A 22625-nucleotide genomic window follows, 5' to 3' on the forward strand; every position below is an offset into this window, starting at 1 on the left:
AAGTAACTATGGACAATATACAGGACTATATACAATATAAACAGTATTTTGAATGTATGAGTGAATATAAATATAGAGGTAAAAGAGAACTTGGTGCAAATCTTTTTAGCAGCAGTGGTACATAGTAAGTATAAATAATAAATAATGGCAGTAAAATACAATAATGGCAGTTATATTAGTTTAGATATGGCAGTAAACTAATATAATGTAAACTAAAATAATGGCAGTAAAGTAAAGTGGCAGTGAGTTTGTAATGTGGCAGTGTGTGTCTGTGTGTGTGTCAGTGGGGGGGGGGTAGTCCAGAGTCTGTGGGGGCAGAGAGAGAGAGAGAGGAGTCCAGAGTCTGTGGGGGCAGGGTAAGAGAGAGGGGGGAGCGCTGGGCGTGTGTCAGTGGGGTGGGGTGGGGGGGGTGGGACGGTGGGGGGGGTTTAGTCCAGGTTCTGTGGCGGCAGAGTCCGAGTGGGGGGAGAGCTGGGAGAGTTTTGAGCTTCCTGACAGCCTGGTGTATGAAGCCGTCTTTCAGTCTGCTGGTCCTGCAGCTCGGAGGCTCCTCATTCTCCTCCCGGAGGGCAGGAGAGTGAAAAAGCGTTGTGAGGGGTGGGTGATGTCGCACGCAATGCGTAGTGCTTTGCGGGCCAGGCGTGTATTGTAGATGTCCTGGAGGGAGGGGAGGGGGACACCGACGATCCTCTCAGCTGTTCTGACCGTGCGGTGCAGGGTCTTGCGGCAGGATGCTGTGCAGCCGCCGTACCACGCGGTTATGCAGCTGGTCAGGAGGCTCTCGATGGTGCCCCGGTAGAAGGAGCACAGGATGGGAACTGAGGCTCCAGCTCTTCTCAGTTTGCGGAGGAAGTAGAGGTGCTGTAGAGCTTTCTTCGCCAGTGATGCGGTGTTGGTGTTCCAGGAGAGGTCCTCTGTGATGTGCACACCCAGGAATTTGGTGCTGCTCACTTAGTCTCTCCACCACTGTACCGTTGATGGTCAGTGGAGGGTGCTGGGTGTGCGCTCTCCGGAAGTCGACAACAACCTCCTTTGTTTTGTTCACATTGAGAATTAGGTTGTTGTTCCTGCACCCCGTGATCAGTTGGCTCACCTCGTCCCTGTAGTGGGACTCGTCATTGTTAAATTTTTTTTTTAAATTGTTTTAAGCACCTGGAAAAGCGCTATATAAAATAGATGTATTATTATTATTATTATTATTAATGAGCCTCACCACAGTTGTGTCGTCCGCAAACTTGACGAAGAGGTTGGTGTTGTGTGTTGGTGTGCAGTCGTGGGTCAGTAGTGTGAAGAGTAGGGGGCTGAGCACGCATCCTTGGGGGGCCCCAGTGTTCAGGATGATGGTACTGCCTGTGGTCTCCCGGTCAGCAAGTCCAGCAGCCAGTTGCACATCGAGGTGCTCGGCCCCAGCAGGTCCAGTTTCACCATCAGCTGTTGGGGGATGATAGTGTTGAATGCTGAACTAAAGTGTATGAACAGCATCCTGGCGTATGAGTCCTTAGTGTCCAGATGGGTTGAGAGTTGAGTGGAGGGCAGTGGAGATTGCATCATCGGTGGACCGGTTGGCCCGATATGCAAACTGGAAGGGGTCCAGGGAGGGAGGGAGGGTGGATTTAATGTGTTGCATGACTAGCCGTTCAAAGCACTTCATGATGATGGGTGTCAGAGCAACGGGACGGTAGTCATTGTAGCAGGCTGGAGAAGCCTTCTTTGGGACCGGGATGATGGTAGTGTCTTTGAAGCATGTGGGGACAGCGGCTTGGCTCAGGGAGGTGTTAAAGATGTCTGTGAAGACATCAGTGAGCTCCACTGCACAGTCTTTCAGCACCCACCCGGGTATGTTGTCTGGGCCCCCAGCTTTGCGAGCGTTGATCCTGGAGAGGGATTGTCTCACACTGGCTGGGGACAGGGACAGCACCTGGTCGCCTGGGGAGGGGGGGGGTGTTGTCTTCTGTGCAGGAGTGCTGTTGAGGGCCCTTAATCACAGCTGCATGTCTCAAAGGGCCTCACAAGCCCTATATTACCACGGAGCAACAGCAGGTCTTTTGTAGAAAGGTTCTGGACTGAAGATCTGACCCTTCTGTCTGTTCAATATATGGGATGAAAATGTATTGGTGTCTATGGGATGAAAATATATGGGTGTATATGGGATGAAAATATATAGGTGTATATGGGATGAAAAGTTTTTTTTTTTTTACATTCAAAACATCCAATGTGGGGTTTAAGATAATTTATCAAATTTGACTTTTGAAATTATGTCCAATTGTGTGTGTAAAAAAAAAAAAAAAAAGCTAAATTAACTCATCATCCAGGTAACAATAATGATAATAATAATAATAATAATAATAATAATAATAATAATAATAAACTTTATTTGTAGCACCTTTCCAATATTAACTGCAGCCCAAAGTGCTTCACAGCAGTAGGCCTACTAGAGTTATGCTCCAAAGAGCTGCATTTCTTTCCAGTTTGTGCATCTTCGTTGAAGGATGAAGTTGAAACAGATCAGTGATTTGTCCCAGATCGAATACTTGCATGAATTACTCAGCTAGTGATCGAGTACTCATTTAGGGAAATCTATTTTTAATACGCATCTTAAAGAACATGGCTGCAGCAATAACAATGCACAGCGATGCTTAATGCTTATCGTCAGTCAAAACAGTTATTTAATTATATTAGCTCGACTCCACCTGCAACAGGTCTCTCCACTCATGGAAATGTTGATCTCTTGAGAAAAAGAAATTGGTCCAGGATGTGTTCTCTTTAGCTAGCAGTAGCAGCAGTGTTTAGTTACAGCATGTGTCCTCAGGCGTCCTCTTTGCGTGTAGCTTTATGCCAAGCAAGCAGTGCAAAAATTTACCGTAGTGGCATGCAGTAATGCGCCTTTCATTTTCCGCCGCCCAGCGCCCAGGTCGCGCGGAAATAGGCTGTCTATTGCCATTCTCTTTGACAAACTCTAACCTTAACCAGCTCCTTAACAACGCCTAAACTTAACCGTTCTAACCTTAACCAACTCCGAAACAATGCCTAACCTTAACCATAGAAATTATATTGCCATTCTCTTTGACAAACTCTAACCTTAACCAGCTCCTTAACAGCGCCTAAACTTAACCGTTCTAACCTTAACCAACTCCGAAACAATGCCTAACCTTAACCTTAACCATGCCTAACCTTAACCGGCGAAAGAATACACGTTAAAAAAAAATCACGTTAAAAAATATTTTCGATGGGATTCGAACTCGCCAGCAAACAAGCCATAGGATCCACAGCCATGTGTCCTTGCCAATTGAGCTATTGCTAGATACTGGATTAGGGGCGGTGACTTATATATATTGAGCTCCGCTCGTGTCGGATCTCATGCGCATGCGCGGGCACCTCGCGCGAGCACGCCGGCGCACGCACGCACCTGAGCGAGCACGCCGCCGCCGGTGCACGCACGGTAGCATTTGTCTGAAAAGAAGGGCGCTTTACCGCACTAGCGTGCGGTGACGAATGCGGAAGCATTTTTGCACTGCTTGCTTGGCATTAACGTACAGGCGTACACTTTAGCTAGCAGTGTTTAGTTACAGCATGTGTTCTCTTTAGCTAGCAGTAGCAGCAGTGTTTAGATACAGGATATGTTCTCTTTGGCTAGCAGTAGTAGCAGTGTTACTTTAGGTACATGATGTTGTTCTCTTTAGCTAGCAGTAGTAGCAGTGTTTTGGTACAGGATATGTTCTCTTTGGCTAGCAGTACTAGCAGTGTTTTGGTACAGGCTGTATTCTCTTTAGCTAGCAGTAGTAGCAGTGTTTAGGTCCAGGATATGTTCTCTTTGGCTAGCAGCAGTAGCAGTGTTTAGGTACAGCATGTATTCTCTTTAGCTAGCAGTAGTAGCAGTGTTTGAGTCCATGTACTGTAGCACAACTAACGTTAACAGTTAGCTAGCCACAACATCAGTGTGTCCATATCAACAGCCTATGAGCGCTACGCAGAGTGGGCGACATGTTGTTGGTACAAACCGCTCTTTTGATATATTTTAGCTAGCTATTTGCCTCATTCACTTTGCCGGCATCTTTGTTTTTGCAGATCGTTATGAACACATTTCAGTGAAAGTCAAAACATGAAAGTCAGGTAATCATGACGTTGTAATTCCAATAGTAATTTTCGGACTATTCGACTCTGATAGTTTTCTGCCTGTAGTATTGACTCTGATAGTGTATTCTGCCTGTAGTATTGACTCTGATAGTGATTTGCTTTGAAATCTTTATTTCGAACATGTAAATACAAACAATATAAAATCAAAACAAATCATTGATCTCTAGAAATGAAATGGAGAAAAATTTTATAAAACAGTGTATTCTGCCTGTAGTATTGACTGATAGTGTATTCTGCCTGGAGTATTTACTCTGATAGTGTATTCACTCTGATAGTGTATTCTGCCTGGAGTGTTGACTATTTCAGTTCTTGAAGTGGCATTTCTATAGCTATTAGCTAAGCTTTAACACTCAAGCGAACGGGCACTTCCACATCCGTACCTCACATTATGTGAGTCTGCCTCAGGGCAGCTCTGGCTGCAATTGTAGCTTACCACCACCGGTATGACTGTGTATGAACGAATAATGGACTCTGTGAAGCGCTCTGAGTCAGAGAAGAGCGCTATATAAATCCAATCCATTATTATTATTCATTATTATTATTACATTCAAGAGTTTTATTTGTCACATACATACACAAGACATGCAGTGACATGTAGGTATGTAGGTATCAGACTTGACCAACACGGCGGTGAAGTGAACAAGGCGAGTGGGGCTGTGCACCAGGCAACTCTTTTTAAGCTAGCTGCGCTGAACAGATGCTTGCGCGATAACCTAAGAGTGGTGCGAAACGTTTATGGTCAAAGTTAAAATATCTTTAACTTCTCACACGTCATGCTTTATACGTCTAAAGAAACAGGAGTCAGCACTGAAAGGACAGGTGGACACGCGAGCTAAGTAATGGTGTGTTTCTGTCGACACAAAAACTAGAGCCAGGAGCTAAACTGTACAATTATTTTTAAGCTAGCGAATGTCCCTTTCAGTAAAATTTGCAATTGCCAAATTAGGACATAATGGTAATACAAATAGCACAAATAGCAAGCTGAAAAAGTGTTTATAGAAATGTATATACTAAGTTAGTACAAGTAATATTCTAATATTATTTGGGATAGTCAATTGTTCCATCTTTGCGATATATTGGATAGGAGCACTATATGGGTGCTCTATTACACCAACAGGAATCAGGTGCTCTTTGGGACGGGTTAGATCAGAGTCCCAAGTAGAACAATTCAATTGAAGGTAGTCTTAAAGAATGTCCAAGAAACACTGTTCCGTAGCAAACATTAAAACACCTTTATTGTAGGGCGGTTAGGTGGCGTAGCGGAGATTGCGTTCGTCACCAACCCCGGAGCTGTGAGCTGGATTCGCCTGTTCGAATCCAGCTCACAGCTCCGGGGTTGTCACCAGCTTGGCTGGCCGTTCACACTAATACAATTGGCTGTATTAGAGGGTGGGAGAAGCTGGCGGGGTGGGTCCGGGTCGTTGTAAACAGCGACTCCTACAGTTCGGTCGGGGCGCCTGCTAAGCGTGGATAGGACCTGAGTGGGATAGTGTGATCCTTCCACACGCTACGCCCTCTCGGGGAGGATCCGCGCTGCCAGGTGAAAAGAAGCGGTTGATTGGCTGGACGTGTGTCGGAGGAAGCACGTGGTAGCCTCCACTCTCCCAGATGATCTGACTGTGGGGGGTAAGTGCGCAGCGACCAGGAAGGGGATTGGGAATTGGCATACGACTAACATTGGGATGGGAGAAAATCGGAGGAAAATGGAGGGGGAAAAAGATAAAAAAAAAAAAAAAAAAAAAACTTTATTGTGACGTGGCTAAATACAACTGTAAACAAAATAATTGCATACCACCAACGCGCCCCAGCTCCAGAGAGCCTTCCTCACGTTGCCATGGGGATCCATCTTTGATTTGTTGCATGTATAAAACATATCCCATTTACAACAGCCCAGTTTTAGAGCTTATATCCCTAACCCTCGCATTAACTCTGAACTGGGGATACGCATAATTCCAACTATCGGCCAGAATACTGTCGGTTTTTGTGGCCTGTGTAAGTTCTGTTCCCATGGTAACCTTTAGAAATTTGAATATCACCTTTTCAAGTTTATTTGTCACGTATGAAGTACAGTGAAATGCTTGGCTCTGTATGAGCCCCTGAGAATGTGCTTCATACAGTTTTTTATTTTATTTATTTATCTCGAACAACCATAAACACACAAACTTGAAATAACAAAAATTTACAAAAAAGAATTGGAAATTAAATAAAAAAAGAAATAAAATACAAATAAAATAAAATATATCCTAGACATGGAAGCAATTGTCAACATAGCTCAAGACAAATGGTTTTGTTCGAGTTAACTAAATTAAATCCCAACACTATACAAATATACAATACACAAACTAAAGTACAACCTAAAGTACAATGAAGTAAAAATGCAGACAATGAGGTACAAAAATGTGTTCTCATGTCTTCAGGGGAATTGCCTGTATCACAGTGATACAGGGAATTGCCCTGGTTTAATTCTTTTAAAAGTTTTGAATTGAAGTGAATTCCCGAATCCCGACTTAATGTGTGCATTTAACAACTATCGGCAAAAAAATACTGTAATTTTTTGCGGCCTGTGTACGTTATATGTTCCCATGGTAACCTTTAGAAATTAGAATATCACGTTTTTCTCATGTCTTCGGGGGAATTGCCTGTATTGCAGGGGAAACGGGGAATTGCCCTGATTTAATAAAAAAAAATTGTATTGAATTGAAATTGAAGTGAATTCCGGAATCGGGACTTGATGTGTGCAGCATGTGAACACACTGGTTGTAACCTGTGTCCCTGGTACCCTTTGCAGATGTGAATGAGTGCCAGGACCCCTCATACTGTAAGAATGGGAGGTGCGTCAACACACCCGGCTCCTTTCACTGTATTTGCACCCAGCCCCTCACCTTCAGTGCAGCGATCAAACAGTGCGTCTATGACGGTGGGTAAACAGCTCAACCTGAGCCCCGACGAACCTTCCGACACCTGTTATACTCCCGTTAACGTCGGACTGAAAGCAGGTTTTCTTTTAACTCATTGAACGCCAAAAACGTTTTTCAAAGCCAACCGTTAACCCTTTCAATGTCTTTGTGACATTAATCTAACCACTGTTATGTCTTTGTGACATCAATCTAACCACTGTTATGTCTTTGTGACATTAATGACGAAATTAACACTCCCTTTCAAACCAAGGAGCAATTAAGAGGAAATACAAACTAATTAAGAAGGACATGTGGTCCTGTAGCTGTGTGAGGTAATAGTTACACTTGTAATAGTGACATTTGTTGGTGCTCTAGACAAGAATATTCTCTTAATCTGCTATCAGTCCGACTTTAATCTCCCCAATGTGTTGAGCATGTGACAACCGTAGAGGTCAGGGGTCGGGATTGATTCCCTTTCAATTCAATCAATTCAAAAGTGAGACGAAGATCGTCGTTTTGCTCTCTCTCCGACGATGGAACATCATTCACACGTATATAGCCTACTCGTCGAATAGGTTGGAACGGCGGGGACAGCACAGCCATTTTCATGCAAAGATGAAAATTTTACTCTTGATTTTGAAAGAGAGAAATCCACCTTCTGAATTCACTGAATTGAGTGGTGAATTGATCCCGACCCTGAAGCGTCTGTGTGCGGAATGCTGGCTATAGGCGGAATGCTGGCTGTGGAATGCTGGCTGTGGAATGCTGGCTATAGGCGGAATGCTGGCTGTGGAATGCTGGCTATAGGCGGAATGCTCAGTGAAGACACTTGAGGAATGACGCTCTGTGATGTTATCCCATTTCATGGCATTGTGATGTCATGTAGAACAGGCCAAGACGGGCCTTCCAGCCACGCTGTAGGTTCAAGTTCAAGTTACAAGTTTCTTTATTAGTTGTCATACAAAAATACAGAATACTTTTATATTAAATGCCTTTTTCTGACAGGTGTTGATGATGATGATGGGGGGGGGGGGGGGGGTCTGCGCTATTTACCCACAAACTATTTTAGCCATGTTTCAACTATTCATACGATAAAGGAAACTGTCAGCAAGAGATGTATTTCACTGCTGCGGATATAAGACATCTCTTCAGTGTCACAATGCAAAGATAAACTAACTGTATAGAAATATCATATCACACCTTGTACATCACAAACATAACACAAGGCAGCTAACCTGAGATTTTAGAATATTATGCAGAGAACCCGGGTCTGGTTGTTATTGCAGACTTTCAAAAAGCTTTTGACTTTAATAATATTTTTAGACTTTAAGCAAGGCTGCTCCCTCACACCTTGTTTATTTATAATTGCAGTTGAAATATTAGCAATTAAGACTAGATCAGATACTGTAACGGTATTAAAGGAAAACTCCAACATTTGGGGAAATTTGCTTATTTGCCATCTACCCTGGAGTTAGACAAGAAGATACATACCTTTTTCTTCTCTGTGCATGCAGTATGAGTAGGAAGACGTTGGGAACTAGGCTAATGGAGGAATCTACTTCCTGTGACTGACGCTAAGCTAGGCTAACGGTGCACGTCTTCCTACTCCTACTGCATGCACAGAGAAGAAAAAGGGTATGTATCTTCTTGTCTAACTCCAGGGTAGATGCCAAATAAGCTAATTTCCCAAAATGTTGGAGTTTTTCCTTTAAGGGATTAGATATTCATCTAAAGTGTTCTAAAAGCTAAAGTATTAATGTATGCCGATGATTCAAGCTTTTTCATTTCACATTTAATTTTCAAAGTCACTTCAAAATCACTTTGAAATCTCAATCTCTTCGCAAATGTATCAGGCTCACAACCAAAATATGATAAATGCACCATATTATATATCGGGTTGTTTAAAATACACAACTTTAAAACTACCTGCAGCTTCTCAATTGGATGGACAGATGGAGGAGCTGATATAGTAGGAATTCATATCCCTAATTATTTAAATTAAGTACTTGTCCATATACATGAAAACAACATTAGTCAACTCAAGTTCAAGTTCTCAAGTTCTTTAATAGTTGTCATACAGAAGTACAGAATACTTTCATACAAAATGCTTCTTACTGTTACGCTCCAGAGACTGTGCTAGACAAGATAGTATCAAATAACATAATAACATAATATAGCATGAATTTAGAAGAAGAAAAATGAGGTCACAGTGTTCGGTATAGACATATGTACAATGTTCTGAGTTACCATATAATATACAATACACAATACTATGCAGTGTACTAATGTACAGTACTATCTAGTGCAAAGCAGAAATGGGATGAGGTACAATTTTAGGTACAATTTACAGTAAGGTGTACGAGTTGTAGTGCAATCCTTCATCCATAAATATAAAGTGTGGGGAGTGGGTGCTACAGTGTGTTTGTTTAAAGTGGGTGTGTGCTATAAAGTGTGTGGAGTGGGTGCTACAGTGTGTTTGTTTAAAGTGAGTGTGTGCGTGTGGATGTGTGTGCTATGTGTGTTTGGTGGTTGTTGTTGTGTAGTGTTCATTCATTGTTCGTTTAGCAGCCTGATGGCCTGGGGATAGAAGCTACTTCTGAGTCTTTCTGTGCTCGCCTTGAGACTCCTGTATCGCTTGCCTGACGGCAGCAGTTCAAAGAGGCAGTTGTTCGGGTGGCTCGAGTCCTTAATAATTCTCTTAGCCTTCCCCTTGCAACGCTTGTAGTAAATGTTCTGGAGGGTGGGGAGCCCCCCTCCAATTGTGCGTTCGGCTGAACGTGTCACTCTTTGTAGTCTGCTTTGGTCTTTTGCAGTGCTATTCCCAAACCAGGAGGTGATGTTGCCGGTCAAGATGCTCTCCATTGTACATGAGTAGAAGTTCCCAAGGATCTTCTGGCTGACTTGGAACTTCCTTAGGCGCCTGAGGAAGTAGAGGCGTTGTCGTGCCTTCTTCACCACACTGTTAATGTGTGTGGTCCATGTCAAGTCCTCGGATATGTAGGCTCCGAGGTACTTGAAGCTGTTGACTCTCTCAACCGGTGCCCCGTCGATGCTGAGGGGGCTGTAGTCCTTGACCCCCGACCTCCTGAAGTCCACAATCATCTCCTTTGTTTTGCTGACGTTCAGGGAGAGGCTGTTTTCCTGGCACCATCCCGCCAGGACCTTGACCTCTTCCAGGTAGGCCCTCTCGTCGTTGGCAGAGATCAGGCCCACCACCACTGTGTCGTCAGCAAATTTGACGATTGTATTGCTACTCCGCTGAGCCACACAGTCGTGTGTGTACAGGGAGTAGAGGAGGGGACTCAGAACACAGCCCTGGGGGGCCCCTATGTTGAGGGTGATGGATGAGGAGGTGCAGTTGCCTGCTCTCACCACCTGGGGTCTGCCAGTCAGGAAGTCCAAGACCCACTGGCAGAGGTCATAGCCCAAGCCCAGGTCCCTGAGCTTGGCTATGAGTATGGAGGGGACTATGGTATTGAATGCCGAGCTGTAGTCGATGAATAGCATTCTCACATAGTTCCCCTGCCTCTTGTCCAGGTGTGATGCTGCTGTGTGCAGCACATGGGATATGGCGTCCTCCGTGGACCTGTTGGGGCGGTATGCAAATTGCAGGGGGTCCATGTTGATGGGGAGGGAGGAGCAGATGTAGCCCTTTACTAGCTTCTCGAAGCACTTCATGGCTATGGAGGTGAGAGCTACAGGGCGGTAGTCGTTGAGGCAAGCAGGCTTGGATTTTTTGGGTACAGGGATAATAGTGGACTTCTTCAGGCAGGTGGGGATGACAGCCTGTTCTAAGGACAGGTTAAATATGTCAGTGAATACTGGGGCCAGTTGGTCGGCACAGACTTTTAGGACGCGGCCGGGGATGCCGTCTGGACCTGCTGCCTTCCTGATATTCACTTTTTTAAAGGTCCGCCTCACTCCCTAGTAATATCTCATTTACATACCTAATTATGTCCTTACCTTATCCTGGAGATTCCTTTATAAACTCGATGAATAGAAAGTATTTAACTATTGAACGTTAAAATAATGAAAAGGTAAAAAAATAATAAGTAAAAAAATCCTCTGTGGCCATCCACCTCTATGCGTTCTGAAGATTGAGTCACAACTAATTTTCGCTGGTCAACATTCACCTACTTCCTATATTCGCACCCCCCCCCCCCCCCCCCCCCCCCACGTGGGGTATCATTGGAAGCGGACACTCGTTGCCTACAATGCTGTATCATTTTCGCCATCAGCTGTGATTGGTCAGTTCTCGAGCGTATCATTTGACGCACAGCCTGTAAAAAGACGCTCGCCTGACATATCGTCATGTAACTCGAGAACCGAGGCACGGAATTGGTCGAGTGAGGTGGCGTTCGAAAGGCGGCAAATTCCAGAACGGTATATTACATGATCGGCGAAAAATGCAGCCCTGAGACGGTAGACGGGCATGACGGACTGAGGTCGGGCCGTTGCGTATTAAGAGGTTAAAAAAAGTAGTAAACTATGAACTCCAGTCAGTAACGTAGTGGTAGATAAAAGGTTATTAACTATTTTTCTTTTTTTGTATTCTCCACTGCGGCCAGTTACCACCGAAAATTTACATGACGTTCCAGACATTCCATGCTCATTTTAATTCATGATCAAGTAGTGTAACATTACATCAAGTACTGTAACATTACATCAAGTACTGTAACATTACGTAAAGTACTGATAGAAATCAGTGTTTACAGCCTTCTCGTTGATTGTTATCACCTTCCGTGAAGTCTCTGCGTTGTGTTTGTTTATTGTTTGTGAGGCAATCGTTCGGTGGAATTCTGTCTTCCCATGCGCTTACTGGGTGAAGCACTGACTCTCCCCTTTAATGCATCTGGACAAAAATGTACTGGAGTCGTTGTCTCATATCAGAAAGGAGGATGTTTATTTGCATAAACCAAGATTCTCATACAGAATGAACAAATTTAAAGTCTTTAGAGGTATAAGAAAGCTAAAGTTCCATCTCTATCTTCAGAGGTGCTATCTCTCCTAGCTTCCTGCTTGCGGCCTATCACCTCGTGGTCCTTTCTAGCTCCACCACGTCTCTCTCTCTCTCTCTCTCTCTCTCTCTCTCTCTCTCTCTCTCTCTCTCTCTCTCTCTCTCTCTCTCTCTCTCTCTCTCTCTCTCTCTCTCTCTCTCTCTCTGTTCCGTCTCCAAGAATGCCGACCTTGAGCAACTCTCTTTCGGAAAAGCAGCAACAGCTTAAAGGGGACATGCATTGCTATTCCTTTCACTATTTGGGCAACTTTACACAATTCCTGTGAGTCTATGGAACACATCTGTAAAGTTTTTTTCAAAAACAATTATTGTTTTATATTTTTTATCAATTACTCAAAAGCAAAATTTTTCTACTTCAAGATTCCAAGCTGTTTGGGTTGGGCTCCGCCCATAAGCGCTTTGAGTGACAGTTGCCCACAGTCTGCGACTGGCACAGAGAGAGAGGTAGAAAGATTGAGGGGGATACTAATTAATTAATTTCGCCGCAGGGGGCATAATCCCATGGGACAATGCATTGGTAACTTGTTTCAAATGACAATATATACCGCTCTGAATATTATTGCACGGATCAGAATATGGGCGTGCGCGTGGGAGTCAAAGATATTTTGACAGTGATATCCCAGGGAGAAGCCCCACACCAGCCCTGCACGTACACACATTTACACACTCCTGCACGCGGTCCCTCTCTCTCTCTCTACCAGGGAGAAGACCCTCCACGCACGCCGGTCAGGTTGTGTGTAAAATGCGTGTGTTTGTTTCCCCGACAGAAGCTCCTGTCCCTCTCTCTCTCTCCCTCTCTATCTCTCTCTCTCGCTCGCTCGTTCTCTGCCTCTCTCTGTCCAAACCCGCTTGAGGAAGTGTCGGGTATTTCCAATCGCTCTGCTGTTGAGCGAATGGTTGCGCTACAACCATAGAGGGGGCGTTAGTTATGCAGATCAGTGCCTTATTTGCGTCAGCAAAAAAGTCTAATCAGAATGACCTAATTCACTGGGGGAGGAGATTGTCTCAACTGAATTAGAGCAATCCGCCAAAATGGTAATTTTGACAGACCCATTGATACTAACCCCCCATTGCTATAAAACAATGCTAAACACTGGAAAAGGCCATTTATAAGACATGGGACCTTTAAGTCTAACTCTGTCTCGTTATCTGCATTGTCATGGCGACCACTATCTTTATTTTAACTCCCTGGCTACTGGGCTCGTCACCCTAGCAACCGCTTTTGACCCTCCTCACAGGCCCTGCTACTACATGAATGGACTGAAATGTCTCTAATACAAATTTAGTCTAAAACACAAGACTAAACACAATTAAAAGGTGTTTACCTACGTACGTTATAACCATATGAAAACCAGTGAAATCCTTCAGTACTGTAACATTACATCAACTACTGTAACATTACATCAACTACTGTAACATTACATCAAGTACTGTAACATTACATAAAGTTCTGTAACATTACATCAACTACTTTCTGTAACATTACATAAGGTTCTGTAACATTACATCAACTACTGTAACATTACATAAAGTAGTGTAACATTACATCAACTACTGTAACATTACATCAACTACTGTAGCATTACATAAAGTAGTGTAACATTACATCAACTACTGTAACATTACATCAAGTACTGTAACATTACATAAAGTTCTGTAACATTACATCAACTACTGTAACATTACATAAGGTTCTGTAACATTACATCAAATACTGTAACATTATATCAAATACTGTAACAGTACAGCAAATAATGTAACATTACTCAAGTATTGTAACACTATATAAAATACTGTAACATACACTATATCAAATACTGTAACATTACATAAAGTACTGTCACACTATATAAAATAATGTAACATTACATAAAGTACTGTAACACTATATCAAATACTGTAATATTACATACAGTACTGTAACATTGCATCAAATAATGTAACATTACATAAAGTACTGTAACACTATCAAATACTGTAACATTACATAAAGTACTGTAACATTACATCAAATAATGTAACATTACATAAAGTACTGTAACACTATCAAATACTGTAACATTACATAAAGTACTGTAACATTACATCAAATAATGTAACATTACATAAAGTACTGTAACACTATATAAAATACTGTAACATTACATAAAGTACTGTAACATTACATAAAATAATGTAACATTACATAATGTACTGTAACACTATATCAAATACTGTAACATTACATCAAATATAGAAAATGTTGGAGGGAGCTGTCGTGCCTAAAGACTTTGTTAGATTGCTATGTCAATATCTGTTAAGCACCGGTCGTAAACCGAGGTCAGATTGATTATCCCATAACTCATTAGTCCGAATCCCAGCTTCAAGCAGCGTCCCGCGAAGTGTGGGACATCTAGGACTCAATTTGTCTATAACGTTCAGGGCTTAAACTCAGCAGACCTCGGCTCACACACAGGCACCCCCGTCCCCTCCAGTAATACAGTTGATTGATTGGAGTTGCGGGGTATATTTACTTTTCTTTATTTCACTTTAATCTACTCGGTTCGCCGTAGAGTTTACTGTATGGCATTACTTGATAAAACCAGGCTTGCCGAACCCACCTTTCTCCTTAATCACAATAATCCTATTTCTCCTCCTCCTCCTCCGTCTGGGGAAAACCACACTCATGAGTTTTTACATCATTAATACTCCGTCTGGCTAAAGCCTTACTCAGGAGGTTCTTTTTTACATCATAAATCAGGCACATTACAGGCACATTCAGGAACATTATCATTATTATTATTATTATTATTATTACTGGTAAAGTTACAATGCAAAAATACATCTCCATGCTTACCCGTCTTTTTAATCAAAACGCAAAGGGTGAAGTTACAAGGCAAAACACATTTCATGCTTACCCGGCCGTCCGGCCGTCTGGTGTGAAGAAAGGATACAAAGGATATTTATAAAGAGGTATTTTTAATTAGAAAAAGCTAGTTACAAGAAGAGACTGAAGTGGAAAGTGTCCATTTCAGTTAAAATATGCACAGAACAAAACATCTCATCTGGTTCGGCTTGTGCCCCGTGTCTGGCAGCAGGATCTCCATCTCTCTAAAAAGTCTGATCTGGCACGGCTTGTGCCCGCAAGCAACATCTTCCTATCTCTCCAGCTCAGTGTCAAAATCTGCCTTCGATCTCGCCAGTTGGCCCTTATAAAGGGCCCCAGATCTCTTCTGCTTATTGGTCCAAATACAGCGCTGTCACCGTGATGTAATTTCACCAGCCAGTCAATGCACGGCTCGTGGGGACTGGCTCTACTCCCATTTTACTCCACTAGGCCGTAACTCGAAAAGTAATTGTAACGTTTTCGCTGGAACAGACTCCCTTTGTTCTCTGCTGTGGAAAGTCCCCTCCCTCCCCATCTCACTCAGACCCCACAAAGGGTTAACCAGTTTAATGCGTCTGCCGGCCGGAGATGGAGGGAGAGGCCCTGTCTGTCAAGGTCACATGGAGGGAGGGAGACAGATGCATCTGTACAGACCAAACAGTATTTGAAGTGAAAGCAACTCACACCTCCAGCATGAGTACATAGTACATAGTACATAGCCCAATAAATACTACAGATATATACAGATACACTTACATGTATAATACAGTACATATATATATAGCATACAGTGTACACATATATATGCACACACTTGTACCTATCCTTGTCTACTCTACGCAGAGTGTGACAACCTGCTGTGGAAAACACCCTGCTCAGAGATTGCATTCCGAAGGGGGCCCCCCCCCCCCCCTTCGTTCTCACTCGCCCCAACTCAAGGGGATGCAGACGAGGGAGACTGCTGGCTATATTCTATGCAGACCGGACAGGGTTAAACTGTGCCGACTTGCTCTCAGCTCAGGCCTGCTCTTCACTCCGACTGCACATTAACTGTAACATAGTTTTATAAGTGTATAAAGAGTATACAGGTCATATACATAGCTCCAATCATATATAATAAACATAAGAATATTATACAAAGTGTCACTCGTTGACTTGTGGCACTTTAACATGTGTTTACACATAACGTGTTTCTATTCCATTGTCCAGGAAGAATCTACAGACATTCCCCATAATCATATATAAGATCAGGATGTCATACCACCCAGTGTTACTTAGTTGGCTGTGACACTTTACAATATCTATTTGATCCTTGTTGTTGCTGTTGCCTTGGTAACATGACGTTCCTTGTCTCCGTGTCGTTGCCTTGGTAACGTGCCATGCCTTGTCTCTGTGTCTCCCAGACCGCACCGCGGCCCACAGGGACGTGTGTTTCCTGCAGGTGGACGAGGACCTGATCTGCAGTGTGCCCAGGAACGGCCTGGTGGTCACCTACTCGGAGTGCTGCTGCCACTACGGCCGGGGCTGGGGGCCGGAGTGCAGGACCTGCCCCCCGAGGAACTCAGGTAGGAGGAGCCCCCCTAGGAGCTCAGGTAGGAACGACAGGCAGGCAGACGGACGGACGGACGGACGGACGGACGGACGGACGGACGGACGGACGGACGGACGGACGGACGGACGGACGGACGGACAGACGGACGGACGGACAGACAGACAGACAGACAGACAGACAGACAGACAGACAGACAGACAGACAGACAGACAGACAGACAGACAGACAGACAGACAGACAGACAGACAGACAGACAGACAGACAGACAGACAGACAGACAGACAGACAGACAGACAGACAGACAGACAGACAGACAGACAGACAGACAGACAGACAGACAGACAGACAGACAGACAGACAGACAGACAGGCACTCTATCTCCATTCATTCTGATATTCCGGTCTATTGCCCAGTTAAAGGGGCACTTTGCCAAAAAACGATGCTGATTTATTTTGCAAATAATCTCATACACAACCAAAACAGTTTTTCACACATTAATTTAGTTTGACAGTAAATTACTTTAAATGTGACCACCAGTGATGCCATCAGGGACATTGAATCCTTGTGTTAATAACAGCTCAATAACTGCTGAACTAAATTAACCTCTGACCATATTTTTAGAAGATTTGCCTAAAAGTACATACCCAAGTAAATGAAGATTGCTCCACTTCTACAAGGTTGGCGTGAGCTGGGTAGTGTAGTTTTATCGAAAGCCCGAAAAAATTCGAAAGCCCTGAGTCTCTCCTTTCATAGGACTACACTCACGTTTGCCTTCGCCATTTCCTTGCGTCAATATCCGCCAGTTTCTGACTCAATGCGCTGAGATTTCTATAAACTCATACGTATTCATATAACACTTAAAATCATTGGTAAACAAACGTAGTGCTGAAAATATAAACTTTGACTGCTGTTTTGATAGGCTTAGGGTCTTTACGCTACATTAATTAATACGGACTGTATTGATATATTTATTAAGGACCGCTCGCGCTCGGGCTTAAAGGAAAACTCCAACATTTTGGGAAATTAGCTTATTTGCCATCTACCCTGGAGTTAGACAAGAAGATACATACGTTTTTCTTCTCTGTGCATGCAGTAGGAGTAGGAAGACGTTGGGAACTAGGCTAATGGAGGAACCTATTTCCAGTGACTGACGCTAAGCTAGGCTAACGGTGCGCGTCTTCCTACTCCTACTGCATGCACAGAGAAGAAAAACGTATGTATCTTAACACTCCAACATTTTGGTAACCCTGGAGTTAGACAAGAAGATGCATACATTTTTCTTCTCTGTGCATGCAGTAGGAGTAGGAAGACGTTTGGAACTAGGCTAATGGAGGAACCTACTTCCAGTGACTGACGCTAAGCTAGGCTAACAGTGCATGTCTTCCTATTCCTACTGCATGCACAGAGAAGAAAAACGTATGTATCTTAACACTCCAACATTTTGGGAACCCTGGAGTTAGACAAGAAGATGCATGCATTTTTCTTCTCTGTGCATGCAGTAGGAGTAGGAAGACGTTGGGAACTAGGCTAATGGAGGAACCTACTTCAAGTGACTGACGCTAAGCTAGGCTAACGGTGCGCGTCTTCCTACTCCTACTGCATGCACAGAGAAGAAAAACGTATGTATCTTAACACTCCAACATTTTGGGAACCCTGGAGTTAGACAAGAAGATGCATACATTTTTCTTCTCTGTGCATGCAGTAGGAGTAAGAAGACGTTTGGAACTAGGCTAATGGAGGAACCTACTTCCAGTGACTGACGCTAAGCTAGGCTAACCTACTAGGAGTGTCTTCCTACTCCTACTGCATGCACAGAGAAGAAAAAGGGTATGTATCTTCTTGTCTAACTCCAGGGTAGATGCCAAATAAGCTAATTTCCCAAAATGTTGGAGTTTTCCCCTCCAAATTCCTCAGAGACTCAGCAGCCGCCATCACCCCAGTCATCACACACATAATAAACCTCTCTATAAAACAGGGACACGTCCCCAAGGACTTCAAAATTGCGAGAGTGACCCCTCTGCACAAAAAGGGCAGCAAATTAGACCCAGGCAACTACCGCCCTGTTTCTATTCTTACCTCCATCTCGAAAGTCATGGAGAAAATAGTCTACGAACAGGTCGAAAAGTACTTGGCGGAAAAAAATCTAATCTACAAATTCCAATCTGGCTTCAGAACGTCCCACTCCACTGACACATGCCTCCTCTATTTGAACGACCACATCAAACAAGAGGTGGACGCGGGCAAATACTGCGGCATGGTCATGCTGGACCTACAAAAGGCCTTCGACACTGTCAATCACTCCATTCTGATTGACAAGCTAAAAGCAATTGGTTTTGATAGTTTATCAGTGAGCTGGATGCAATCCTACCTGGAGGGGAGGGAACAGATGGTAGAGGTAAACGGTACTCTATCCCCCCCCCCTCACAGTGAGCTGTGGTGTTCCACAAGGAAGCATACTAGGACCGCTACTCGTCCTAATTTATGCAAATGACATGTCGTCAGCCTGTGACTGCAACTTGTTCCTGTTTGTGGACGACTCAGCCCTGCTGGTCTCTGACAAGAACAAGTTGCAGGTTGAAAAAACCCTCACCTCGGAACTAGGCAAAATCTGCATATGGCTCGCTGATAACAAACTATCATTACACATGGGCAAAACAGAGTCCATTCTCTTCGGCTCAAATAACAAACTCAGCAAGACCGACGGCTTCTCAGTTACAGTGGGTGACAATATTGTCACAAGGAAAGACGAAATTACCTACCTGGGTTCCATCCTAGAGGCAAATCTTTCCTGTGACAAAATGGCATCCAATGTAATAAAAAAAGTCAACCAACGAACTAGATTCTTGTACCGGATCTCCTCTCTGGTAAACAAGAATACCCTGAAGACTCTGGCAGGAGCACTCATTCAAGGGTACTACGACTATGCGTGCACCTCATGGTACCAAAGCACCTCAAAGGCGCTTAAAACAAGATTACAAACATCACAAAACAAACTGGTCAGACTACTACTTGACCTTACCCCCAGAACCCACCTCACCCCTGCCCACTTTGACAACCTAGGATGGCTTAGAGTAGACGACAGAGTACAGCAACTTGCAATGGGCCTGGTCTACAAGATACATTATACGACTAAGGTACCCATGTACATGTCAAAATACTTCCCAAAGGTCAGTGAATACCACAACCACTACACCAGAGGAAGCTCAACAAATCATGTTAAACCCAGATTCGGCTCAAACAAGGGACTAAACACGTTTCGCAATTATGCCACATCAATGTGGAATGCCCTACCCAAAGCTGTAAAGGAATGTGAATCCCTACCCACATTCAAAACCGCTCTTAAAGAGCACCTACGGGAGGCTGCAATTCGAAACTGGCCACCGTAAATGCCCAAAACCTCCACCACCTCCTAATAGACAGTCTCCTCCCCACCGCATGTATATATTCCCTCCCCGCCGTATGTATATTTCTCTCCCACCCACACACCCCCTCCTAATGTACAGTCCCCTCCCCATCATATGTATATACTCTGTCAGGATCTAGGGGTAACAGTACTGTATATTTGAATACCGTTTATGTCACAAATGTATCAGTACTAAATACCTATATGTCCCTATGCCATAAATGTCATGTATGTTGTGTATGTCATAAATGTCTATATGAATTGAAAATGGGGGACCCTGATGTAAACAAGACAAACGTCTTTCTCAGGTCTGCATCCCCTTAACAATTGTGTGTATTGAGCCGTACTGTATTGTACCCATTCTGCAATCTGTTAAATAAAGTTTTCATTCATTCATTCATTCCTTTAAGGGGTTAACGTGTGCAAAACTGTTTCGAGTTTTGGGATGTGTGTGAGATCTCGCAGTCTGCCTACCCCTTCCTAACACACAGTGATGTTAGAGCTGTTTCTTGTCATTGACTCAAGTCTGCCTCTGGTTATTAACCCTTTTGCTACCACACTACAGAAGGTTAACCCCCTTCACGGCGACAATACAGAAGGTTAACCCTTTCACCGCCACACGACAAAGGGTTAACCCTTTCACTACCACACTACAGAAGGTTAGCCCTTTTACTACCACACTGCATACGGTTAACCATTTCACTGCCACACGACAAAGGGTTAACCCTTTCACTACCACACTACAGAAGGTTAACCTTTTGCTACCACACTACATAAGGTTAACCCTTTCACTACCACACTACAGAAGGTTAACCCTTTCACTACCACTACAGAAGGTTAAGCCTTTCACAACCACACTACAGAAGGTTAACCCTTTCACTACCACACTACAGAAGGTTAACCCTTTCACTACCACACTACAGAAGGTTAACCCTTTCACAACCACACTACAGAAGGTTATATTTCGTATAGCATCGCGTCCCGCTCTGAGCCTTACGAGATACTTCCATCTCCTGTGATACCTAATGTATCTCCCACGAACAAAAAACACATGCACCCCACCTGTATGGGGCCCCGCCCCTTATGGTGGTACCACCCATATAACCATGACTCTGGTCATGAAACACCCTTCCTCTATTTTCGTCCCAGCGTACTGGATGCTTGCACCATACGAGCTAGCGGAATGAAAAGATTAAGGAAGATTAATAATGTTGAGGGCTTACCGGAGGATTGTGTTTCCCTGGATTCTCCGGAGCTTGTTTCGACGACGCAGACCTATGCTGGTGGTTCCTCGGCTGACGGCGACGGACCGAGGGGCAGCGTACAAGGTTTGGCTAACGGGTCGGCTTGTACAAAGGTGAGGTCTGTGTCAGTAGGCGTCGATGTCGGTGTTGGTCGTGCTGTGGAGTATGTTTCGGCACTAGGGCCGGTGCGGCTTGGCGATCGTTCCACTGTAGTGGGCGATGTCTTGGCGATCCTGGAACATGCTGTTGACGCTAATGCTACTGCTACTGCTAATGCTAATGCTACTACTGCTTCTTCTGCTAACGCTGATGTTGACGCTGGAATGTCTAATAATCCCCGCCGCGGGATTCCGCTTTTCCCTCCTCTTGCCACCTTCATTGATGAAGGTCAGTCGGTGGTGGGTGTGGGGGGGTTCGCTGAGCTCTATTTACCTTTTTTGCGGGTGAAGGGGCTGACGACGGGGTTCAGCCCGGGGGTACCTTGGCTAAGTAGCCAGGTAGCTTCTTTTTTGTGCCCAGGCGGGGATGAACGACGTTCCGCCCGGCCGTTGCTTGATAGCATGTCGGCTCGGAGGGTGGCAGTATGGACGAATGAGTGGTATACTGCTGCAGGATGGCATTTAGCGGCGGCCAGTGTTGTGGCTCAGCTGGCTACTTTCCTATCCAAGATGGCGTCGGGTTGTAGGTCTTTGGGTCCAACCGACACTATGAACGTGATTCATGTTTGTGGTGTTATAGAGATCTTGACTCAGTCGCAAGCTATAACTGCGGGGAGGATTCGGATGCTATCGACTTTGGTTGTTAGGCATCTTTGGTTGGAGCAGTCTCCTCTTGGGGAAGAGGATAGGTTTTCTCTCCTCACGACTCCTTTTTCCACAGATAGTCTTTTTGGGCGTTCTGTGGAGGCGCAGGCGGTTTTTGATTCGGGTCCTACACCGCCTCACGCTGTGCAGCCAGGGGTGGGAGCACGGTCTCGTCAACGACTGTGGCGAGATCCTCGACAGGCGGCCATGTTTCCCCCGCCAGTGGTGCCCTGGTTGGAGAATCGACAGGGTTTCGCAAGGCCGACAGTCTTGGCGGCCGAGGGATCGGCCATTTTGGGTGATTTCGGGGTTGGTAAACCACCCCGTCGTCATTTTGCCGCGAGCAGCCCGCTCCCCGTTCAGTCCTCTCTCTGGTATCCCCAGAAGCGGGGCTTTGAGCGTTCTCCTTTGGCTGCGGGCCGCGAACCTTCTTTGAAGCGTATGCGGCCCCATTCTTCACTTCTCATGGAGACAGGGGCTGACACCCAGTTGATGGCTGAGCCTGGGTCTGTCCGTGAGAATGTTCCGTCGTCGCGTGGTTCCTACACCGCAGGTTGTGGGTGGGTGGAACCTGGTGTTGCAGCTGCCACTAGCTCCAGTGGTCAGCAGGGGGACTCGGTGCCTCTTCTGTTGAATGCTCAGCAGGGGTTACCCCGGCTTCGCCCTCGCCAGGCGGGGTATCGCGCTGTTGCCTCCCACTCCCGTCAAA

At 44.6% G+C, this 22625-nt stretch overlaps 1 protein-coding gene across 1 annotated transcript in view; it reads left to right on the forward strand.

Moving 5' to 3' along the window:
- ltbp3 (latent transforming growth factor beta binding protein 3) overlaps positions 1–22625 on the forward strand; it is a 225859-nt gene that overhangs the window by 194117 nt on the left and 9117 nt on the right. The window contains 2 exon segments of the mRNA XM_084320781.1: positions 6923–7051; positions 16318–16479. Of these exon segments, the coding sequence (XP_084176907.1) occupies positions 6923–7051; positions 16318–16479 (291 nt within the window).

The sequence above is a fragment of the Notolepis coatsorum genome (assembly GCF_963971535.1).
Source record: "Notolepis coatsorum genome assembly, chromosome: 8".
In the NCBI taxonomy this organism is placed as follows: Eukaryota; Metazoa; Chordata; class Actinopteri; order Aulopiformes; family Paralepididae; genus Notolepis; species Notolepis coatsorum.